Genomic DNA, 25,551 nt, shown 5'->3' on the forward strand with positions numbered 1-25,551 from the left:
TCGATCTAATTTTTGGGACGATTGTATTCCTTTTTGCCTGCTTCATTTATTGCATTTTTATATTTTCTCCTTTCATCAATTACATTCAATATTTCTTCTGTTACCCAAGGATTTCTACTAGCCCTCATCTTTTTACCTACTTGATTCTCTGCTGCCTTCACTACTTCATCCCTCAAAGCTACCCATTCTTCTTCTACTGTATTTCTTCCCCCCCAGTCCTGTCAATTGTTCCCTTATGCTCTCACTGAAACACTGTACAACCTCTGGTTTAGTCAGTTTATCCAGGTTCCATCTCCTTAAATTCCCACCTTTTTGCAGTTTCTACAGTTCATAGCCAATAGATTGTGGCCAGAGTCCACATCTGTCCCTGGAAATGTCTTACAATTTAAAACCTGGTTCCTAAATCTCTGTCTTACCATTATATAATCTATCTGATACCTTCTAGTATCTCCAGGATTCTTCCATGTATACAACCTTCTTTTATGATTCTTGAACCAAGTGTTGGCTATGATTAAGTTATGCTCTGTGCAAAATTCTACCAGGCGGCTTCCTCTTTCATTTCTCTCCCCCAATCCATATTCACCCACTATGTTTCCTTCTCTCCCTTTTCCTACTCTCGAATTCCAGTCACCCATGACTATTAAATTTTCGTCCGCCTTCAATACCTGAATATTTGAGACCTGGTTTGTAGTCCCACAACATCGGTGCTTTCACAGGTGTCCTGGCCCCCAATTTACCTTTTCCTTTTTCCAGTCATTTGCATTTGTTGATGCCAAATTGATACGTTACTGATTTCAGAGCCAAATGGCTCAAAGTCATTTGGCTCTGAATTTAATAACACATAATGTTGACATCAATCCATACAGCTGAGTGGAAAAAGGAAAAGAAAAAGAGGGGAATATAAAAACATTAATTTTCCCTCCATTAATGGTAAAGCAGCTTTAACAGAGTGGTCACAATGATAAGACCCATATCGCACAGGAATACACAGAAGAAGGGTGCAGTATATTGCCAGGAGGTTGAGAGCATTAGCTGTTTGGAGAACAGTTGGTAAGGCAATGGAGACATTGCTTGATGCTTATCAGATCAGAGTAATATTGAAGGAGAAGAGGTAAATTCATTTGATTTTTAATAGTACTGACCATAATGGAGCTACTCTTCTGTCTTCCATCACAATGGAAATCATAAGATCGTTCTGTGCGTACTCTTTACAGCTACCTACTCCAGTCCCATCACTAGTTGAATCTGCTCCATCGAAGGGCATCACATTTGAGATGATCCTTGGAGCTGCAACAATTGTCACTGATTACTTATTCACCCTCTTCTCCTCATATCATAATTATCACAATTTTCAAATTATGATTTTTCTTTTAATTTTACATAATTTCTTTCCTTAGCTGCTGTTTCTCTACAATTTCATTTTACTTTCATTCTTTCTGTTGCTCCACATTTCCATATAATTTGTGCTTCTGTTGTTCACTGCCCTTGTCTTTTCTCTAACTTTATTCACCGCCCTTCCTGCTGCTTTGAACTTTTAAGGTTTTTAATCTCATTTGTTGCTAATTTCATTTTCCACTCATCCTATCCTGTTTTTTTTTTTTTTTTCCTTTTAGACTGTGTCATAGACAAATCCTCATCTCCCATTACTCTCATTCTCTCCAAATTTTTCTCTTTTGTAACATGTAGGCATCTTTGATTCAGAAAGCTTGTGTTTCTTATTATTCTCAGTCCTGCTTACTGCTGCTGCATGATGGTAAATATAATACCTTTTCTGTATAAGTTTCATTATAATTCCATTATATAGTTTAATCTTCTCACATACACTTTAATTCATTATTTTTATTTCAGTCTTGTCCTCTGTGAACTCAGGAAACTTGCATTTTCTTAAGTTCTTACTTTATAATGAGCCATTCTGAAGTTGTTACATCAATTGTGTGTACTAATTTCCATTATTAATATTCATATCTTTGACTTTCTGCATACAATATAGATTACACAAGGTACTTATATGTCATTTTTTATTAGTGTTTTCAACATCAAAACAATAAAAGCCTTGAAAGGACAGATTGTCTGTATCTATGTTTAAAACTGATATGCCAATCTTGATTAAACATGTACACAATGTAATGAGATGAGTCAGGAAGCTAATACAATAAATCATTAATAAATTTTGCTATGCTCTTCCCTTTTTTTGTTTGCATCTATCAGAAAAAGAGTTTTCAGCATAGTACAACAGAGCATTCTTCTACATATCATACTGGTCCAAGAAAATGTGAACAGTAAAATGACTAGTACAATTTAATGAAATTTTCATAATTTCCCTCACCTGTAAGTCATTGCAGTCACCGGGCATTACCGTACAACCACATTTGCAGGAGACATGTTCTTCTATTTGCACGTACCCACAAGTTACATAACCAGTGTTTCGTTCGTTACGTCTTACCTGGAAGTTCCACAATAAAATATTATGAAAACAATTTTAATTTATTAAATATGATGGAACCATGGCTTCTCTCTCTCTCTCTCTCTCTCTCTCTCTCTCTCTCTCTCTCTCTCTCTCTCTCTCTCTCTGTTTGTGCGTGTGTGTGTGTGTGTGTGTGTGTGTGTGTGTGTGTGTGTGTGTGTGTGTTGTTGTTTCTTTTCTTGTTTATATGTCTAATATATTTTAAATTAATAAATAAAAATTCCAAAAGACTTTCATTCTCCCATCCTCTCTGTCCCTCTTTAAAATACAAAACACTACATTTTTTCACATGACCAAGGTTATGTAGGCTCCATATACAGGATGAATCATGTAAAATGTAACACCCCTTTCATTTCATGAATGGTTCGAGATATCAAAACAAGGTTTTCGGCAAATGATAGTATGCAAAGGGGCATTTACCTTGGAATGTGATAAGAAGCCCTAACTTCTGTGTCAAGTGAGGTATTGAAGCAAGTGTGATATTTTAAATAGAATGATATACTATACTTAATGACATTGAAAGCTCTTGAAAAGACAAGTACAGTGATAATCCTTGTTAATGTAGAGGCTGAAACTCTTCACAAAAGAATCCAAGAAAAATTCTCAAATTTAAAGGTAAGTCAGCTGGAATTGTGTTGTAAATATGCTCATGCCAATCCACATTGTAGTACCCAGCCTTTTGACTATTTACTTGTCTGCACTGCAGAACTAGCAGAAACTGTCATCTATCAGCAGGTCATTTCTGTTTCAACATTCCTTGCATGCAGCCATCTACACCAATGAGAAAAAGTTAGACATGCAGGTTTTATACAGGAAATGGTGGCACAAGATGCATTTCCAAGGAACGTGGAATCAACCACAGGAGTATCATTCACAACTTGCATCAACATCAATTCCATCTGTATCATCAGTCACCATATCAGGCACTCCTCAGGATGTAATTTCAAAAGTTGCATAGAATTTTGCTGGTTTGCTCTGCACCAGTTGCAAAATGACGCTATGTTTTTACAACGTGTGCTCTTTACTGATGAAACAACTTTTACAAACCATGGTAATGTACAACAACAAAATGACCATAAAGTGTAAACCTATGGTTGGGCCTCATAGGAAATTCCATTTTCAGGCCTTTCTTCATCTCAGGAATGTTAACTGGAAATATGTATAAACACTTTCTTACAGACATTCCATCTGTTCTTCTACAAGATAACCACTGGATAAGCAGTGGTGTATATGGTTCCAACATGATGGCTGCTCAGCTCACTCTTCACAAGCTGCAATGCAAATACTAAATGTAAAGATTCCTGACCATTGGATAGGATGGAATGGCTGACCAGGTCTGTTGACTTGACACCTCTCAATTTCTTTTTATGGAGAGCAACTATGCCATATGATATATGCCATCAAATCACCACAGCATGAAATTCCATGTCACTCATTTTACTTTCATATGTTCATCTATCTCTCAAACAGTGATTGTAAATGTGCATTGCAGTTGATAATAAACAGTTTGAGAACATATTTAAAAAAAGTATAAAATTGCCTTTCATTAAGAAAAGTATTTATTTTGTGGATGACATGTCATCAGTCATTCTGAGTAAACTGTTTATTTAAATTGTATCCAATCTAGTTACAATTTCAAGTAGTATTTACACACCCATTTGTCCAACAGCAGGTGGTTTACTTCAGGAAGTATTCAGGTGTTTCCAGGAAAAGACAGGTCAAGTATTTTTTCCTGAATCTAAATAAGTTATCACAGCAGTTTATTTTTTCCCTGGATTAGGGCTGTTTATCATGAGGAAGCATGAATGAATGATATTTCTGTTTTAGCTTTGACAAGTAAGCAGAAACGGGGAGGGTTTAAATGGAAAACTGCCTGATGAAACACTAGTTGTCTCCACAAAAACCTGGAGACACAAGCACAATTGAAATACTTTTCTCAAGTCCCAGCTGAGGCATAAGAAGCTATCATTTGCTGTAGTTCCATACACAAAAATCATAGATGACCCTGTAACCGTGTCACACAAGAAATGAGGTTTCATCTTAGTAGCCTAGATTTGTCTTGCTGCATTTAACTACAGTGCCTCACATGAGAGCTCTTTTGGCAGTCTTTAAACTGCAGGAGCTGACTCTGGCCACATTCCTTTCCAGTTTTAGTACATTTCTCAGATACTTTTGTTAAGAGTTTCAATCTCAACATTAACAAACATTGTATCGCTGTGCTAATCTTTTTAAGCATTTAAGAATGCTGTTAAAGAGAGTATACCATTTTATTTAAAAAATCATACTTGCTTCAATATGTTGATCACCACAGGAGTTAAAACACTTTATTACATAACAAAGTACATGCCCCTTAGCATACTATCATTTGCTAAAACCCTCATTTCTATACCTGGAACTATTCACTAAATAAAAGGGGATTTACATAAAGTTCAAAGTTCTCGGAAAATGGTAGAACTTTGATTGCACCAAGAAGGGCCCATTGCAGTTATGATTGCTCAGATACAATAAACAGTTATCACCAACATTGTGCTGGCTGGACACATAACGCTCGGATTGCAGTTTTGCAGGTGGCCTGACATGGAGATTATATCAGTTGGTGTGAGTTGTGGGAGAAAGAGGTGAGAAGCAGGAGGATGGATCAAGGATGGTAGGTAGTGGCTTAGAGGGAGGCAACAGATGTGCAGAACTGGAATGAAGGAAGGGCCGGTGGCAGGTGCCAGGGCTAGGTATGTGAGACATGGGCGTTGGAGTCTGTCAGGTGGGGCGCACAATGAAGTTAGCATGGACTGGGAGGAGGTGGTATGATAGAGGTAGGGGAAACTGTTGGGCAGGCGGTATGGGGACAGTATGTTAGCAGAGATAGAGACCAGGAGAATTACAGGAGTGAAGGATGTGTTGCAAGGATAACTCCCATAATCCTCCTGGTCCCAATCACCACCAGTCTACTGGCCAACAACCTTTGCCAAACAGTTTTCTGTTCAGAACATTTTTAGAACACTGTCCTTGGGAAAACACAGTGGTTGATAAAATTATATAAAAATTATTCCAATAACACAGTCTAGATACATTTACGACTTGCTGATGAGTTTTGGTCTCCTATAAGGCCATTACCAGACCTTTCTTTTTTAATCTCGTAACAAGAGTGTTACATTTTATAAGTTGTCAAAGAATGAATACAATCATAAAAGTAAAATAACCTAAAATAAATCATTGTATACCCTTGGTGACAACAGGAACCAGTTCTACAGAGCAGGCTACTCTGAAGAGACGTGTTTGGGCACAACAAATAGACTCTCACAATTATAGTTTTTGGCCATTAAGGCCTTCGTCAACAATAGACAAGACATATGCATGCACTCGCGCACGCCCACGCCCACACACACACACACACACACACACACACACACACACACACACACACTCTCTCTCTCTCTCTCTCTCTCTCTCTCTCTCTCTCTCTCTCATGCAAACACAACTCACACACACGACTGCAGTCTCAGGCAACTCAGGCAACTGAAACCACACTGCGAGCTGCAGCAACACTATGATGGGAGTGGCGACTGTGTGGGGGTAAGGAGGAGGCTGGAGGGGGGAGGGGGAGGGATAGTATGGTGGGGGTGGCGGACAGCAAAGTGCTGCAGTTAGACTGAGGGCAGAGGAGAGGGGGTGGGGGGGGGGGGGGGGGGGGAGGGGAAGAAGTGTAAAAGGAGAGAAATAAAAAGACTGGGTGTGGTGGTGGAATGACGGCTGTTTAGTGCTAGATTGGGAACAGGGAAGGGACTGGATAGGTGAGGACAGTGACTAATGAAGGTTGAGGCCAGGAGGGCTACGGGAATGTAAGATGTATTGCTGGGAAAGTTCCCACCTGCGCGGCTGAGAAAGGCTGGTGCTGGTGGGACGGATCCAAATGGCACAGGCAGTCATTGAAATGAAGGATATCATGTTTGGCAGCGTGTTCAGCAACAGAGTGGTCCACTTTTTTCTTGGCTACAGTTTGTCAGAGCCATTCCTGCGGACAGACAGCTAGTTGGTTGTCATGCCTACATAGAATGCAGCACAGTGGTTGCAGCTTAGCTTGTAGACCACCGGCTTTTGATGGGATAGATGATGTTAGTGGCCAGACTGGAATAGGTGGTAGTGGGAGGATGTATGGGACAGGTCTTGCATCTTGGTCTATTACAGGGGTATGAGCCATGAGGTAAGTGATTGGGAGCAGGGGTTGTGTAAGGATGGACATGTATATTGTGTAGGTTTGGTGGACAGGGGAATACTAGTGTGGGAGGGGTGGGAAGGATAGTGGGCAGGACATTTCTCATTTCAGGGCATGACGAGAGGTAATCAGAACCCTGCCAGAGAATGTAATTCAGTTGCTCCAGTCCTGGGTGGTCCTGAGTTACGAGGGGAGTGCTCCTCTGTGGCCAGATGGTGGGACTTTGGGAGGTGGTGGGAGACTGGAAAGATAAGGCACAGGAGATTTTATACAACGTTGGGAGGATAGTTACAGTCCGTGTCTGCCTCGATAGATGAGTGGTCAGCGTGACTGATAGCCATCCTATGGGCTCGGGTTCGATTCCTGGCTGGGTCGGAGATTTTCTCTGCTCAGGAACTGGGTGTTGTGTTGTCTTCATCATCATTTCATCCCTGGCAAGCAGGTCACCCAATGTGGCGTTGAATGTAATGAGACCTGCACCAAGGCGCCGGACCTGCCCCACAATGGGCCTTCCAGCTAATGACGCCAAACGCTCATTTTCATTACAGTCAGTGAAGGCTTCAGTGAGACTCTCGGTATATTTCAAGAGGGGCTGCTCATCACTGCAGATGCAACAACCATGGGTGGCTAGGTTGTACAGAAGTGACTTCTTGGTATGGAATGGCTGGCTGCTGTCAAAGTGGAAGTATTGTTGGTGGTTAGTAGGTTCGGTATGGACAACCAGCAATGCATCCACAGCTGCCACACTTCCCTACTTCCCCCCCCCCCCCCCCAATTCACTGTCCACCATCCCCACCATACTATCCCTCCCCCTCCCTGCCCCAGCCTCCTCCTTTCCCCCAACCCATCGCCACTCCCATCATGCACTGGTGCTACTGCTCGCAGTGTGGTTTCAGTTGCCTGAAACAGTCATGTGTGTGAGTTGCCTTTGCGTGTGTGTGTGTGTGTGTGTGTGTGTGTGTGTGTGTGTGTGTCTATTGTTGACAAAGCCCATTGGCCAAAAGCTTTCAAGCGTGAAAATCTTTTAGTTGTGCCCATCTGCGACTCAGCATCTTTGCTATATGGTGAGTAGCAACTTTCCTTCTCAGAATTTTGTTACATTCCATTCTGGATTTTCCATTGTTTGAATACATAGTTTGTGAAGCATTCACACAAACATATTTCCCACCCCACAAGGATGTGCATTTGCAGTGCCCTACACTTCATGTCCTTCTTGTGATATATACTGAAGCTGCACTGTTCGTCTTTGGCACGCCAGTGTAAAAAGGGACAAGAAGTCAGCTAAGTTGCAAAATCTGTGCAAGTCAACCATTTATGTACTTATAGTTATGTATATAAGATGACTCCTGGTGTTTTCTTTGTCTTTGAGCTAAATCACATGCATCACACAAATTCATTTTGAAAACTTATGTTCAAAAACTTTACGTACAACTTATGCATGTTTTTTCATCTTGAGTTTATCAAAACTCATGTGGGTGTCATTATATACTGTGTCATATTTGTCAGTTGTAAACATTACCTATGCTTTTCAGGGATGTGATATATTGTGTAGTATTATAACATCGATTGTAAACTTTAACTGTGATTTTCACAAACCTTGACCACAATATCCTCATTCACAACTAACAGTTCTCAAATTTCAATACCAGAGAAGGAAAGTTGGTACTCACCATATAGCAGAGACGCAGAGTAATGATAGGCACAACAAAAAGGTTCACACAATTATAGCTTTTTGGCCATTAAGGCCATTGTCAGCAGTAGACACACATATACACACACACACACACACACACACACACACACACACACACACAGACAGACACACACACACACACACACACACACACACACACACACACACACACACACACACGCACGCACAAACACACACTCACGCAAATGCAACTTGCACACACATCTGCAGTCTCAGAGAGCTGAAACCTGCAGATTCCAACACACCCAGACAACATTGTGAAAACCATCAATGTTACCCTGTTTGAGCTTTTGAAGTACCTATATATGCCATACAGCTTGAATAATGTGGCCCACACATAGCAGTGATTCATTGATGGACACCTCTCTGCCTCCCCCACTGCTACATGTATTTAGACATTTTGATCTACTCCAGTACCCTCTAAGACCACTCAGTTCATTTAGAGCAGGTCTTAGACACCTTCTGTAAAGGAGAGACTATCATTAATGAGGCTAAATCCCAACTTGAACAATTTAAGGTCACGTTTCTGGGCCGCATCTTGAATGGGGGTGGCATCTGCTCCATGGCAGAACATATAGGTACAGTCCAGAATCTTCGTCTACTGGAAACATATCATGACTTATGTCATTTCCTTGGTACACTAAGCTTTTACTACCACATCTTACCACAAATGGCTGCTTCACATGCATTGCTGACAAACACACAAGCCAAAAAGGACAAACACAGCAAGAGGAAGGTCACATGGCTAGCAAGCATGAAAGAAACATTCCTGACCTCCAAAGAATCACTAGTCAGTGCTATCACATTAGGCCATTCCACCTCAAATATGTGACTCACCCTTACAACAGACACTGGCAAATTGTCAATGATGTACTGCAGCCACTAGATTCATCTACAAGAATCTTACATTTCCCCTGTCTAAATGGTCTGCGTTCAATCAAGAGCTGCTTGTGATCTACACTGCCATTAAACATTTTTGAGAGGACATAGAAGGGCACAACATAACAGTTTACACTGACCATAAGCCATTTGTGACCCAATTTAAAATCAGCCTCAAGACATCAGCCCCTGCCTTTTCCACCACCTAGACCTTGTTTTGCAGTACACTACTGACATCCGCCACATTGAAAGGGCAGATTCCCTTTTGCAGATCAGTGCAATTTTGTTACAGTATAACTGTGAACTTATGGCCACAGAGCAAGCCAACAACCCTTGCATAGTGAACTCTTAACAGATATGACAGCCAATCTTTGAATAAAATGCTGAATCTTACCCAGTACAGAGCCAACATTGCTGTGTGACATGTCCCAAAACAGAGTATGCCCCCATAGTGCCACTCAGTATCTGTCGGGGAACGTTCAACAGACTACAAAACTTGAGCCACCCAGAAATCAGAACATCATAATACCACCATCATGATGGGTTAGAGTGACATGGGGTTAAGCAAGACTGCAGGCACTGGGCACAGTGCTGCCTACCTTGTCAATGAAGCAAAACCTGCTGATATGCCCAGCTACAGCCAAGACACTTTCTGATACCCAAAGCATTTTTCAAACATGTACGTGTCGACATTGCAGGATATCTTCCTCAATCTGAAGGCATCTGTTACCAGCTTTCAGCCATTGATAGATCCCTGAGATGCGGTCAAGGCAGTACCCATCCATGATATACAGTAGAAACAACAGAGCACACATTTATAGAGTCATGGATCATGCATTTTGTAATCTCGGAATGGGTCACCACAGACCAGGCCCACAGTTTGAATCATCCCTCTTCACAGACCTATACTGCCTGTGTGACATCAGTCACACGTGCGCCACCTCTTACTATCTCCAGAGCAACAGCTTGGACAAGAAGTGGCACAGGACTGTGAACACGGCCCTAATGTGCCATGGTGGGTCCTGCTATGAAGCACTGACGTGGGTGTTCCTTGGCATTCGGACAACACATAGAGACAACATCCATGTGTCACTTGCCACAGTCCTATAGAGCAAAGTCCTATCGCTTCTGGTAGACTTCATACGACTTAGGTTTGATATAGTGCACACTGACCTTCTTACTAAAGGCATTATTATGTTACGCCACATTGCATTCCATAACGTAATAGACACATCAAAACTGTAAAATAAGCAGGTAACAAAATACCCTTCATGTAGAACAGTGTTAGAAGATGTGATCCTGCTGCAGCTAGAGTCAGGCCGACAACACACGAACGAATTTCTAGATGCAAGAGGCTGCCACTAGGTGGCGCTACATACTTAGTATGAAAAATTTACAAAGACATGCAGTTACAAATGTGCCTGTATCATAGTAATATGCGAATGCATAAAAAAATGCAAGAGGATTTAATTCATAAAAAATATAAAATAACTGTGGGACAGAGCTGCCTGGATATAACCACAAATCTTGCAAGGGAAAAAAATTTGGTCGACCTCATTACAAAAAACCACAATGATTATTTACCTATTATTGTAGGATTACAGCATTCCTTCATGAAGGACATATTCCAATTTTTATAATATTGCAGCAAATTCATTGGTACAATACACTAAACAATAAATAAAATATCTGATAAAATGTCAGCCACATACACTAATAGTGTGTCTGAACGTATGAAATAAAATAAGAGCTGAGACCTGTTGCATATTATAAGATGTTGAAAAATATAAATTACATAACACTTTTTATTGGTAATATCACATAGGGATAACTATATACTTTCTGATTATAAACCAGATATCAGGCTTCATGTTGTATCTAGTTGCGACCTCGACTTGCAGCTAGCATCATTTTTTTCATTGAAAGGCAATGCTCATATGTTTATGCAGTGTTTATAGTCACGTACATAAACATTTTTTAATAAAAGATTTTCATTAAAGTTTGTAAAAATTCTTGTTGTTGTTGTTGTTGTTGTGGTCTTCAGTCCTGAGACTGGTTTGATGCAGCTCTCCATGCTACTCTATACTGTGCAAGCTTCTTCATCTCCCAGTACCTACTGCAACCTACATCCTTCTGAATCTGCTTAGTGTATTCATCTCTTGGTCTCCCTCTACGATTTTTACCCTCCACGCTGCCCTCCAATGCTAAATTTGTGATCCCTTGATGCCTCAAAACATGTCCTACCAACCGATCCCTTCTTCTAGTCAAGTTGTGCCACAGACTTCTCTTCTCCCCAATCCTATTCAATACCTCATCATTAGTTATGTGATCTACCCATCTAATCTTCAGCATTCTTCTGTAGCACCATATTTCAAAAGCTTCTATTCTCTTCTTGTCCAAACTGGTTATCGCCCATGTTTCACTTCCATACATGGCTACACTCCATACACATACTTTCAGAAACGACATCCTGACACTTAAATCTATACTCGATGTTAACAAATTTCTCTTCTTCAGAAACGATTTTCTTGCCATTGCCAGTCTACATTTTATATCCTCTCTACTTCGACCATCATCAGTTATTTTACTCCCCAAATAGCAAACTGACTGTAAGTGTCTCATTTCCTAATCTAATACCATCAGCATCACCCGATTTAATTTGACTACATTCCATTATCCTCGTTTTGCTTTTGTTGATGTTCATCTTATATCCTCCTTTCAAGACACTGTCCATTCCGTTCAACTGCTCTTCCAAGTCCTTTGCTGTCTCTGAGAGAATTACAATGTCATCGGCGAACCTCAAAGTTTTTACTTCTTCTCCATGAATTTTAATACCTACTCCGAATTTTTCTTTTGTTTCCTTTACTGCTTGCTCAATATACAGATTGAATAACATCGGCGAGAGGCTATAACCCTGTCTCACTCCTTTCCCAACCACTGCTTCCCTTTCATGCCCCTCAACTCTTATAACTGCCATCTGGTTTCTGTACAAATTGTAAATAGCCTTTCACTCCCTGTATTTTACCCCTGCCACCTTCAGAATTTGAAAGAGAGTATTCCAGTTAACGTTGTCAAAAGCTTTCTCTAAGTCTACAAATGCTAGAAACGTAGGTTTGCCTTTTCTTAATCTTTCTTCTAAGATAAGTCGTAAGGTTAGTATTGCCTCACGTGTTCCAACATTTCTACGGAATCCAAACTGATCTTCCCCGAGGTCCGCTTCTACCAGTTTTTCCATTCGTCTGTAAAGAATTTGGGTTAGTATTTTGCAGCTGTGACTTATTAAACTGATAGTTCGGTAATTTTCACATCTGTCAACACCTGCTTTCTTTGGGATTGGAATTATTATATTCTTCTTGAAGTCTGTGGGTATTTCGCCTGTCTCATACATCTTGCTCACCAGATGGTAGAGTTTTGTCATGACTGGCTCTCCCAAGGCCATCAGTAGTTCTAATGGAATGTTGTCTACTCCTGGGGCCTTGTTTCGACTCAGGTCTTTCAGTGCTCTGTCAAACTCTTCACGCAGTATCTTATCTCCCATTTCATCTTCATCTACATCCTCTTCCATTTCCATAATATTGTCCTCAAGTACATCGCCCTTGTATAAACCCTCTATATACTCCTTCCACCTTTCTGCCTTCCCTTCTTTGCTTAGAACTGGGTTGCAATCTGAGCTCTTGATATTCATACAAGTGGTTCTCTTCTCTCCAAAGGTCTCTTTAATTTTCCTGTAGGCAGTATCTATCTTACCCCTAGTGAGACAAGCCTCTACATCCTTACATTTGTCCTCTAGCCTTCCCTGTTTAGCCATTTTGCACTTCCTGTCGATCTCATTTTTGAGACGTTTGTATTCCTTTTTGCCTGCTTCATTTACTGCATTTTTATATTTTCTCCATTCATCAATTAAATTCAATATTTCTTCTGTTACCCAAGGATTTCTAATAGCCCTCGTCTTTTTACCTACTTGATCCTCTGCTGCCTTCACTACTTCATCCCTCAGAGCTACCCATTCTTCTTCTACTGTATTTCTTTCCCCCATTCCTGTCAATTGTTCCCTTATGCTCTCCCTGAAACTCTGTACAACCTCTGGTTCTTTCAGTTTATCCAGGTCCCATCTTCTTAAATTCCTGCCTTTTTGCAGATTCTTCAGTTTCAATCTGCAGTTCATAACCAATAGATTGTGGTCAGAATCCACATATGCCCCTGGAAATGTCTTACAATTTAAAACCTGGTTCCTAAATCTCTGTCTTACCATTATATAATCTATCTGATACCTTTTAGTATCTCCAGGATTCTTCCAGGTATACAACCTTCTTTCAAATTCTTATGATACATTGATGTGAATAGTGTACACACACTTTTCCGTGCTGCTCAGTACTATGCTGTATTAACTTCCCGTGATGTGTGGTAATGTGCTGTCTTATGACTTATAATATATTTAACTTCCTGGCAGATTAAAACTGTGTGCCAGACCGAGACTTGAACTCGGATCCTTTGCCTTTTGCGGGCAAGTGCTCTACCAACTGAGCTACCCAAGCACGACTCACGCTTAATTCTTTAAACCTACCTGTGTCGTTTTTTAATGTTTTTGCTTTTTTCAGTTATAACACTTTTATTCTGTAACTCTATCTTATATGTAGGAGTTAGAATATAGTTTTGGGAATTTTAGGTGATTCTGGTAATTAGTCACGCAAATATCCTCCAATTCACATGCTCTACAAAAAGCCTCATGCAAAGCATGCCATAGTGTTTAAAGGGTAACAACAAGACAGTCTGTGAGGAACATTCTCTCACAGCATGTAAACAGCTTTTATTTTCGAGGAGCAGTTCCCGTTAGCTAGATCTCTGTGTTGACATACACAGGTGTACCAAAACATTGACTACTGTCCCCTGCGAGACTAACTCCCACACGGTCATGTTGCAGGCATGTGACACAGTAAGGATCAAGGGAGTGGAGATGAAAGGGGAATCATGCTAGTAATGATATGGTCCTCAATCAGGGAAATGCACTGATGTAAGTGACTTTGATAAAGAGCAGACTGTCAAGGTCCAGCACCTGGGAATGAACATCTCAGAAATGGGATAGATAATCAGCTGTTTCTGTGCTATGGTCATAGCAGCTATGAAAATGGCTGGAGGACAGTGTTAGCCCAAGTTGGTGATAATGTGTGAAAACTTCATCACAGAACGTGGAAGTCAGAGGCTTGTCCACTCTGTAAAGCAAGATAGGCAGCAGTCTGTGGTAGTTCTGATGACGAAGTACAGTGACTGTGTGTTCCCACATTGATCCAATGATATCCTTAGCCACATCTGCGGTAGTCACAGGATCATCACTATTGGATTGTGTATCAATGCAAACATTTTGCCTGATCAGATGAGTCATATTTCTTATTACTCTGGTCTGATGGTTGTGCCTGGATATGCCATCATTCGGGCAGATGCCTGCTCGGGACATGCACCATGCCATAGATGAAGGCCAATGGGGCAATTTTATGCTGCAATGGATATTTTCCTGGGTTTCCAGGAGACCTGTGATAGTAATCAAAGGCACACTGACAGCAGTGGACTGTATATATGAATATTCTCACACTCCACTTCCATCCTTTCAAGCTTGTGTCTTCCTTGACAGCAATGACATGTTCAAGCAGAATAAACTGTCTGTATCACAAGGTCAGAATCATGTTAAAGACATTGAGAAGCATGGTAATGACTCATGTTGAAGTCTGCACCATCAAATTTGCCTGATCTGAACGTGGTGGAACACATCTGGAATGCTATCAAGTTCCAGTTCTGCATTCACAAACCACCAGCCCATAATTTACAGGAATCGTATCACCTGTGGATAAGCATCTGTTGCCACATACCTGCAGAAATGCCAAGGACTCGTCAGATTCATGCTATGCAGAACTGCTGCTGTATTTTGTTGCAAAGGTGGTCCAACATGCTATTAAGCTTGTGGTAATAATGTATAAGCTCATCAGTTTAGTTCTTCACTTGTTCCACATGTTTTAGTATCTTCATCATTATGCGATTGGCACAGTGTTGTGTTATTTATGGTCGATACCTGTTATCTGATGCCATAAACTGAAGGTAAGACTCAAGATTCCAGAAGCAAGATAAATTTGCCATCTACAATTTTGAAAAGTGAGGCCAGGCTTGTGAAATATAGAGCATAGCATTTCAGGAGCTTTGTAGTAGCATAAAGAAAGTATATAGTGAGAAATAATGCTATAAATTTTGGGGTTGCTTATGATGTACAAAATATAACCCATAATTTACTTACTGCAATTGGTGTCATTTTTTTCTTTCTTGGAATACATGTCATGCCCGACATACAATGTCCAGCACATCTTTTCACAGTTACTTTTGAAGGTAAATACTGAAAATATTTAGAAAAATGTCAAAAAAATTGATAAAGATTTAAGCATATTTCATTTTATATCTGTTCTCATAAATGTAATTCAACTTACATATATAAATACTTGAAATATCTGTGCCAGTTAATTTTTACATGGAGTGTAGTGTACTGTTTACTTACAGTGTATGATTTATCTTCTGATAAAATATCAATAATTACATCCTTTGGTTTTCCACACATATTCTTTATGGTAACATCACTTAAGTCTTTCATATGAGTTTTAGCAGAACAGTGTGCTGCACCTAGAACACAATTATAAAATATGGTTGGTATGAAATTTTGGTTTGGAGAGAGCTAAAATTGAATGTACAGAGCAGATAAACCAAACATGTAACTAAAAATTCAAGTTACAACCATCTTAATAACAGTCATGGGGATGCAGGAGAGCATATACTATGTACATGGTAATGAACATATGAATGAACAAAAGATGTAAAAAAAATGGTAGCTTTCAGAACCAGGGGTCACTTCAGTTCATAAAAGGAGTGATTATATATATGCAATATGATATCAAGAATTAAAAATGCAGATTTTAGGTATGTGATTGGAGCCAACAAAATAGCGTAGAGAGAATTCCATGGGCATGGGAGAAGAGGGAGTGAGTAGTGGTGCATATGGAGTAGGAGAGAGGCAATGGCTAACATGACTGATGGCGCATGAAGCAGGCATGTTTGTTGCACCTACAATTCGTCAAACTTTTCCATCCACTTACAGAATAGGGTTTATCAAGCTGAGGGAGGAAAATCGCTCAACAATAAATGAATAGAAATGTATACCTGTTATTAGATGTAATAAACTGAAGGTAAGAATAAGAATACCAAGTGTAGTGACAGATAGCTAGCTCCTGCTGGTCACAATGACAGCATAACCATCGCACAAAGCAGGAAGTAGATGTTTCACTGTTATGCTAACCTTTCTGACTCCAGTACACAGGTATGACAAACTGTTTGGAATCAGTGGTATTATCATAACACGGGATGCCTTCATCACTACAACAGGGAGACAATATGACACCTGGGATGTCTGCACAACATGCTGGATCATGGTCTGTATTAATAGGTCTGTATTAATAGCCCTCTCCCAGGCCAGGATATCAACTCAGTGACTGCTGTAGACTGAGTTACTGCGTGTGTGTTCCTGAGAAGCATCATCACTCAATCACCATTCAATGGCACAGCCATCAACATCAGTTAGCAATAGTTCTATAGGATTGCTTGTCACATGGTCCTTCATGGAGCACCAATGGGCCCAAGGGCCAAATTGGGAATCTACTGGCAGATAACCTGCTTAGAGACTCCGCCAGACGACCACTGGGGAATGGAGTTTGCTTGCTGGATGACTTCAACTTCACTGCAAATCACTGCTATTCACTGGATACTCATGAAGTATGACTGGGGCACCAACACTGATTCAACATTAGCTGTCATCAAGCTGTCTGCCTAGTGAGAATGCTCTGCTCCTTAGACAATGTCCTGCAACAACAGTGGCTGGAATCCTGGCAATGTATGCCACTGATGACCTTGGATTCTGCAGACACTTTTCCCACAACACTTGTGCCTGAAGCATTGGTGTACACTGTATGAGACCAACAGATGAGTCTGTTGGCAATATCGGCAATGCTGAACTTGCTCCTACTCCCCACTGAGTGAATCTGCACAGTCAAAGTGAAGAAGTTGGAATAGCCATGGTGACAAGCTGACACCTGCTCCCCCATCGTCTGACAGGGCTGACACTGCCTAACACAGATGACACTGTCACAGTTTAGTGTCAGAAAAGCTAGCGGGAGCAACACTAAAGCCAGGAGACCTGGAGTAACTTTGTTTCTGGCACGCTATATCACATAACAGCAGTGTGTGATGTAATTATTATTGATTACTGAAACATTTAACAAGTACTGAGCGAGGTGGCCCAGTGGTTAGCACAGTGGACTTGCATCCAGGAGGACGATGTTTCAAACCTACATCCGGCCAGCCTGATTTAGATATTCTGTGATTTACCTAAATTTCTTCAGGTAAATGCTGGGATGGTTCCTTTAACAGGGCATGGCCGACTTCCTTCCCCATTCTTCCCTAATCCTATGGGACCAATGACCTTGCTGTTTGGTTCCCTTCCCCCCCAAAAATTTAACAAGTAACAGAAAGAATGTGCAAGATATATGAGCTGCTTTTGTTTGTGGTATGATATAATGGTAATAGAGAGATTTCAGAACCAGTTTTGAAACTGTAAGACATTTCCAGGGGCACATATGGACTCTGGCCACAATTTATTGGTTATGTACTGTAGATTAAAACTAAAGAAATTGCAAAAAGAGAGTAAATGAAGGAGATGGGTCCTGGATAAGTTAAAAGAACCAGAAGCTGTTGGGAGTTCCAGAGGGAGAATTATGCAACAGCTAACCAGAATAAGGGGAAGGAATACAGTAGAAGAGGAATGAGTAGCTTTTAGAGGTTAAATGGTGAAGGCAGAAGAGGATCATGTAGGCAAAGAGACAAGACCTAATAGAAATCCTTGGATAATACAGGAGATACAGAATTTAATTGATGAAAGGAGAAAATATAAAAATGCAGTAAATGAAGCAGGGGAAAGGGAATACAAACGTTTAAAAAAATGAGATGAATAGGAAGTGGAAAATTGCTAAGCAGGAATGGCTAGAAGAAAAATATAGGATTTAGAAGCAGATTTCACTAGGGGCAAGATGGATAGCAACTACAGGAAAATTAAAGAGGCACTGGGAGAAAAGAGAACCACCTGTGCGAATATCAAGAACTCAGATGGTAAACCAGTCATAAATGAAGAAGGGAAAGTTGAAAGTTGGAACGAGTATATAGTGGCTCTATACAAGGGAGATGTACTTGAGGGCAATATTACAGAAGTGGAAGAGGATGTAGAACAAGACAAGGTGGCAGATATGATATTGCAAGAAGAATCTGACAGAGCACTGAAAGACTTAATAGTCAAAAAATGGCCTTGGAAGTAGATGACATTCTGCCCAATCTACTGACAGCCTTGGGAAAGCAAGCCATTACAAAACTGTTCCATCGGGTGTGCAGTATGTATGAGACAGGTTAAATACCCTCAGATTTCAAGAAGAATACAATAATTCAAATTCCAAAGAAAGCAGGTGCTGACAGGGTGAACATTACAACCATCAGTTTAAAAATTCCTCTTTTGTCTTCAATCTTCCCCTCAACTATCAGTTTAAGAATAATGATACCTTTCATTTCATATCATGTGCCTTAAGTAAGCTTGTTTCCTATATTTCATTGTGGTTAGCAGTTAGCAGTCTCCTTTTACTATTCTCAAGATCTCTTCATTTGTTTTCCTTGCTGTACATGGAATTTTAAGAATTCTTCAATATAATCACATCTTGAATGCTTCCAACTTGTTCACAGTGTTCACTTTCAAAGTCCAACTTTCCACACCATACAAAACCACTGACCACACATTAATAGTTAAAAAGCTATGGTTGCAAAATAAGAACTCAAATTCTTTAAGGAATAATGGAAAAACTGGTAGAAGGTGACCTTGGGGAAAATGAGTCTGGATTCTGGAGAAATGTAGGAGCACATGAGGCAATTATGACCCTACAACTTATCTTAGAAGATAGGTTAAGGAAAAGCGAACATAAGTTTATAGCTTTTGTAGACACAGAGAAAGCTTTTGACAGTGCTGACTGGAATACACTCTTTGAAATTCTGAAGGTAGTAGGAGTAAAATTAAGGGACTGAAAGGCTCTTTACAGCTTGTACAGAAACCACTTAGCAATTATAAGAGTCGAGAGACATGAAAATAAAGCAATGGTTGAAAAGGGAATGATACAATGTTGCAGCCTACACCCAGTGTCATTCAATCTGTACATTGCAGCAAAGGAAACCAAAGAGAAATTTGGAGTAGAAATTAAAATTCATGGAGAAGAAATAAAAATTTTGAGGTTTGCTGATGACATTGCACTTTTCTTAGAGGCAGAAAAGGACTTGGAAGTGCCGTTGCATTGCTCTCTTGCCAGACAAATGCATTTCACTCAGTATGTGTTTATCTACAGCTCTGTGCTTTGCTTGACACCTATCATGCAGTAATCTTGGTTTCTTTAGAAGTATCTTGAAAGGAGTATATAAGATGAACATCAACTTAAGTGAAACAAGGATAATGGAATGTAGTTGAATTAAATCTGGTGAGGCTGAGTGAATTAGATTAGGAAACAAGACACTTTAAAAGTACTAGATGAGTTTTGTTAGCTGTGCAGCAAAGTGACTGATGATGGCCAAAATATAGAGGATATAAAATGTAAAGTGGCAACGGCAAAAAAGCATTTCTGAAGTAGAGAAATTTGTAAACACTGAATATAGATTTAAATGTTAGGCAATTCTTTTCTGGAAGTGTATGAAGTGTAGTCATGCATGGAAGTGAAGCATGGAGAATAAACAGTTTAGAGAAGAAGAGAATGGAAGCTTTTTTAATCTGGTGCTACAGAAGAATGCTGAAGATTAGATGGGTAGATTGTATAACTAGTGAGGAAGTATTGAATAGAATTGGGGATGGAAGGAATTTGTGGCACATCCTGACTGGAAGAAGGGATCAGTTGATATGATGTGCTCTGAGACATCAAGAGACTGACAGAGAAGGTTGAGAAGGCAAGCCTTGCTCATGGAGTTTCAATGGCGCTCACTATTTGCAGCATTGTCCCCTTTGCTTCTGAGTAGAGTGGAAGCACCGGACCAGAGACTGCAAAACATCTGTGACAAGCTAGGCTGCAAATTTCTGGACTTGCACCATAGGGTTGAGAACTGTAGGGTCCACCTAAATAGGTCAGGTGTGCACTACACATCTGAGGGTGCTAATCAGGTAGCTGACATTGTGTGGAGTGCACACATGGGTTATTTAGCTTAGGCAACTCTCCATCCAACCCACATAATGATAGGTTAGCAAATGCAGAAGTATCAGTGTAAGTTCAAAAGAAATGCCTCTCATGGGTGAGAATATAAAAAAACCTAACAGTAAACTGCTGAAGCATTCACAATAAAGCACCAGAGTTTGATGTGCTCATGAAAAGCAGTGAAGCTCATGTAATACTAGGTACAGAAAGCTGGTTGAAACCTGAAATTGATGGCAGTGAGATTTTTGGGGAAAATTTAAGTGTATATCAAAAGGATGGGCAAATGGGAAATGTAGGTGGTGTATTTGCTGCCGTAGACAATAACCTCATATCCCCCGAGGTAGAAATTGAAGCTGCATGTGAGATTGTTTCGGCAAGACTCAGTATCAGGTCAAGCATAAAATGATAACTGGATCCTCGTTCTGCCCACCAGACTCATCTCCTGATGTAACCCACAACTTTAGAGAAAACATCAGTTCACTTGTATTTAAGTTCCCCAATCATACTGTATCATCAGTGGAGAGTTTTATCATCAAACAATTAATTAGGAATATTACAGTTTTGTTAGTGGAGAGTGTGATACGACATCCAGTGAAATTTTACTAATTGCCTTCTCTGAAGATTACCTAGAAGAGATAGGAACCCCACTCATGATGGAAATATATTGGATCTAATGGCAACAAATAGACCCAACCTCTTTCAGGATGTCCACAATAAAAATGATGTTAGTACTCATGATGCAGTTGGGGCAACAATGATTACAAAGTACAACTAAAACAAGCAGAAAGATCTATATGTTCAGTAAACTAGTTAAAAATTCAGTAGGGTCATATCTCAATGAGGAACTTGAAAGTTTAAGCACAGGGTAGGACCATACAGAGGAACTTTGGTTCAGGCTTAAAACAATAGTTGAATATGCATTAGACAGCTATGTACTCAGTAGAACAGTTCGTAATGGGAGGGAACCTCCATGTTTGACAATCACTGTAAAGATACTTCTAAAGAAACCAAGATTACTGCATGATAGGTGTCAAACAAAGCACAGAGCTACAGATAAACACATACTGAGTGAAATTCATTTGGCTGACAAGAGAGCAATGCATGATTCCTCCAATGGAAAGATGAATGAAATAAGTATTAGTGCCAGTGGTGTTGAGAAACAAGTGAAATCATTAAAATTGCACAAAGCTCCAGGGACCGATGGAATCCCTGTCATATTCTATACTGTATTTGCAGCCGAGTTAGGTCCCTTTCTCATTGCAATGTATCATAGATCCCTTGAACAAAAAACCTGCCCAGCTCTTGGAAAAATGCAGAGGCAACACCTGTCTACAGAAAGGGTAGTAGAAGTGATACACAAAACTACCATCCAATATCCTTGACATCAATTTGTTGTAGAATCTTAGAACCTATTCTGAGCCCAAACAGCCGGCCGTAGTGGCCGAGCGGTTCTAGGTGCTACAGTCTAGAACCACGCGACAGCTACGGTTGCAGGTTCGAATTCTGCCTCGGGCATGTATGTATGTGATGTCCTTATGTTAGTTAGGTTTAAGTAGTTCTAAGTTCTAGGGGACTGATGACCTCAGAAGTTAAGTCCCATAGTGCTCAGAGCCATTTTTTTTTAAGCACAAACATGAGGTATCTTGAACAGAATAACCACCTCAATGCCAACCAGCGTGGATTTCAAAAATGCGAAACCCAACCTGCAATTTTCTCACATGTCATACTGAAAACTTTGGATCAAGACAGTCAGGTAGATGCCTTATTTCTTGATTTTCAAATATCATTTGACTCAGTACCACACCTACAATTATTGTCAAAAGTAGAAAAATAGATCATATGGGGTATCAAGTAAAATTTGTGAGTGGATTGAGAACTTTTTGACAGGGAGGACACAACATGTTATCTTGGATGTAGAGTCGTCATCAGATGCAGAAGTAACTTCGGGTAGGCCTCATGGAAGTGTGTTGGGGCCATCGCTGTTCATGCTATATATTACTGACATTGCAGACAATATTAATAGTAACCTCAGGCTTTCTTGCAGATGACACAGTTATTTATAATTAAGTTCCATCTGAAAGATGCTGCATAAATATTCAGTCAAATCTTGATAAGATTTCAAAGTGGTGCAGATATTGGCAACATACATTAAATGTTCAGAAATGTAAAATTTTGGGCTCCACAAAACAAAAAACTGTAGGATCTTATGAGTATAATATCAATGAGTCACTGTTGGAATCAGCCAACTCATACAAATACCTGGGTGTAACACTTTGTAGGGATATAAAATGGAATGACCACATAGGTTCAGCCATGGGTAAAGCAGGTAGTAGACTTTGGTTTCTTTGCTTAAGAATCACTCGTGTGACCAGTTATAGAATGTTGCTCATGTGTGTGGGACCCATATCAGATATGGCTAACAAGGGATGTTGAATGTGTATAGAGAAGGGCAGCACAAATGGTCACACGTTTGTTTAATCCATGGTAGAGTGTCACAGAGATGCTGAATGAACTGAAATGGAAGGCTCTTAAAGACAGATGTAAAATGTTGCTGTTGTTGTGGTCTTCAGTCCTGAGACTGGTTTGATGCAGCTCTCCATGCTACTCTATCCTTTGCAAGCTTCTTCATCTCCCAGTACCTACTGCAGCCTACATCCTTCTGAATCTGCTTAGTGTATTCATCTCTTGGTCTCCCTCTACGATTTTTACCCTTCACGCTGACCTCCAATACTAAATTGGTGATCCCTCGATGTCTCAGAACATGTCCTACCAACCAATCCCTTCTTCTAGTCAAGTTGTGCCACAAGCTCCTCTTCTCCCCAATTGTATTCAATACCTCCTCATAGTTATGTGATCTACCCATCTAATCTTCAGCATTCTTCTGTAGCACCACATTTCAAAAGCTTCTATTCTCTTCTTGTCTAAACTATTTATTGTCCACATTTCAATTCCATACATGGCTACACTCCATACAAATACTTTCAGTAACTACTTCCTAACATTTAAATCTATACTCGATGTTAACAAGTTTTTCTTCTTCAGAAACGATTTCCTTGCCATTGCCAGTCTACATTTTATATCCTCTCTACTTCGACCATCATCAGTTATTTTACTCCCCAAATAGCAAAACTCCTTTACTACTTTAAGTGTCTCATTTCCTAATCTAATTCTCTCAGCATCACCCGATTTAATTCGACTACAGTCCATTATCCTCGTTTTGCTTTTGTTGATGTTCATCTTATACCCTCCTATCAAGACACTGTCCATTCCCTTTAACTGCTCTTCCAAGTCCTTTGCTGTCTCTGACAGAATTACAATCTCATCGGCGAACCTCAAGGTTTTTATTTCTTCTCCATGGATTTTAATACCTACTCTGAATTTTTCTATTGTTTCCTTTATCGCTTGCTCAATATACAGATTGAATAACATCGGGGATAGGCTACAACCCTGTCTCACTCCCTTCCCAACCACTGATTCCCTTTTCATGCCCCTCCACTCTTATAACTGCCATCTGCTTTCCGTACAAATTGTAAATAGCCTTTCGCTCCCTTTATTTTACCCCTGCCACCTTCAGAATTTGAAAGAGGGTATTCCAATCAACATTGTCAAAAGCTTTCTGTAAGTCTACAAATGCTAGAAACGTAGGTTTGCCTTTCCTTAATCTTTCTTCTAAGATAAGTCATAGGGTTAGTATTGCCTCACGCGTTCCAACATTTCTACAGAATCCAAACTGATCTTCTCCGAGGTCAGCTTCTATCAGTTTTTCCATTCGTCTGTAAATAATTTTGCAGCTGTGGCTTATTAAACTGATAGTTTGGTAATTTTCACACCTGTCAACACCTGCTTTCTTTGGGATTGGAATTATTATATTCTTCTTGAAGTCTGACTGTATTTCGCCTGTCTCATACATCTTGCTCACCAGATGGTAGAGTTTTGTCAGGACTGGCTCTCCCAAGGCTGTCAGTAGTTCTAATGGAATGTTGTCTACTCCGGGGGCCTTGTTACGACTCACGCCTTTCAGCGCTCTGTCAAACTCTTTACGCAGTATCGTATCTCCCATTTCATCTTGATCTACCTCCTCTTCCATTTCCATAATATTGTCCTCAAGTACGTCGCCCTTGTATAGACCCTCTGTATACTCCTTCCACCTTTCTGCTTTCCCTTCTTTGCTTAGAACTGGGTTTCCATCAAAGCTGTTGATATTCATGCAAGTGGTTCGCCTTTCTCCAAAGGTCTCTCTAATTTCCCTGTAAGCAGTACCTATCTTACCCCTAGTGAGGTAAGCCTCTACATCCTTACATTTGTCCTCTAGCCATACCTGCTTAGCCATTTTGCACTTCCTGTCGATCTCATTTGTGAGTCGTTTGTATTCCTTTTTGCCTGCTTCATTTACTGCATTTTTATACTTTCTCCTTTCATCAATTAAATTCAATATTTCTTCTGTTACCCAAGGGTTTCTACTAGCCCTCGTCTTTTTACCTACTTGATCCTCTGCTGCCTTCACTATTTCATCCCCCAAAGCTACCCATTCTTCTTCTACTGTATTTCTTCCCCCCCCCCCCCCCTCCAGTCCTGTCAATTGTTCCCTTATGCTCTCACTGAAACACTGTACAACCTCTGGTTCTTTCAGTTTATCCAGGTCCCACCTCCTTAAATTCCCACCTTTTTGCAGTTTCTTCAGTTTTAATCTACAGTTCATAACCAATAGATTGTGGTCAGAGTCCACATCTGCCCCTGGAAATGTCTTACAATTTAAAACCTGGTTCCTAAATCTCTGTCTTACCATTATATAATCTATCTGATACCTTTTAGTATCTCCAGGGTTCTTCCATGTATACAACCTTCTTTCATGATTCTTGAACCAAGTGTTGGCTATGATTAAGTTATGCTCTGCGCAAAATTCTACCAGGCGGCTTCCTCTTTCATTTCTCAGCCCCAATCCATATTCACCTACTATGTATCCTTCTCTCCCTTTTCCTACAGACGAATTCCAGTC

The 25,551-nt window shown here is 40.2% G+C and overlaps 1 protein-coding gene across 2 annotated transcripts in view; it reads right to left on the reverse strand.

Moving 5' to 3' along the window:
* LOC126475269 (vascular endothelial growth factor A-A-like) overlaps positions 1-25,551 on the reverse strand; it is a 69,016-nt gene that overhangs the window by 17,974 nt on the left and 25,491 nt on the right. For both annotated transcript variants that reach the window (XM_050102984.1, XM_050102985.1), the window contains exons 3-5: positions 15,803-15,924; positions 15,548-15,643; positions 2,327-2,443 (exon numbers count right to left, since the gene is read on the reverse strand). In XM_050102984.1, coding sequence (XP_049958941.1) covers positions 2,327-2,443; positions 15,548-15,643; positions 15,803-15,924 — 335 coding nt within the window. The remainder of the gene's footprint in view (positions 1-2,326; positions 2,444-15,547; positions 15,644-15,802; positions 15,925-25,551) is intronic.

The sequence above is a fragment of the Schistocerca serialis genome, chromosome 4 (assembly GCF_023864345.2).
Source record: "Schistocerca serialis cubense isolate TAMUIC-IGC-003099 chromosome 4, iqSchSeri2.2, whole genome shotgun sequence".
NCBI lineage: Eukaryota > Metazoa > Arthropoda > Insecta > Orthoptera > Acrididae > Schistocerca > Schistocerca serialis.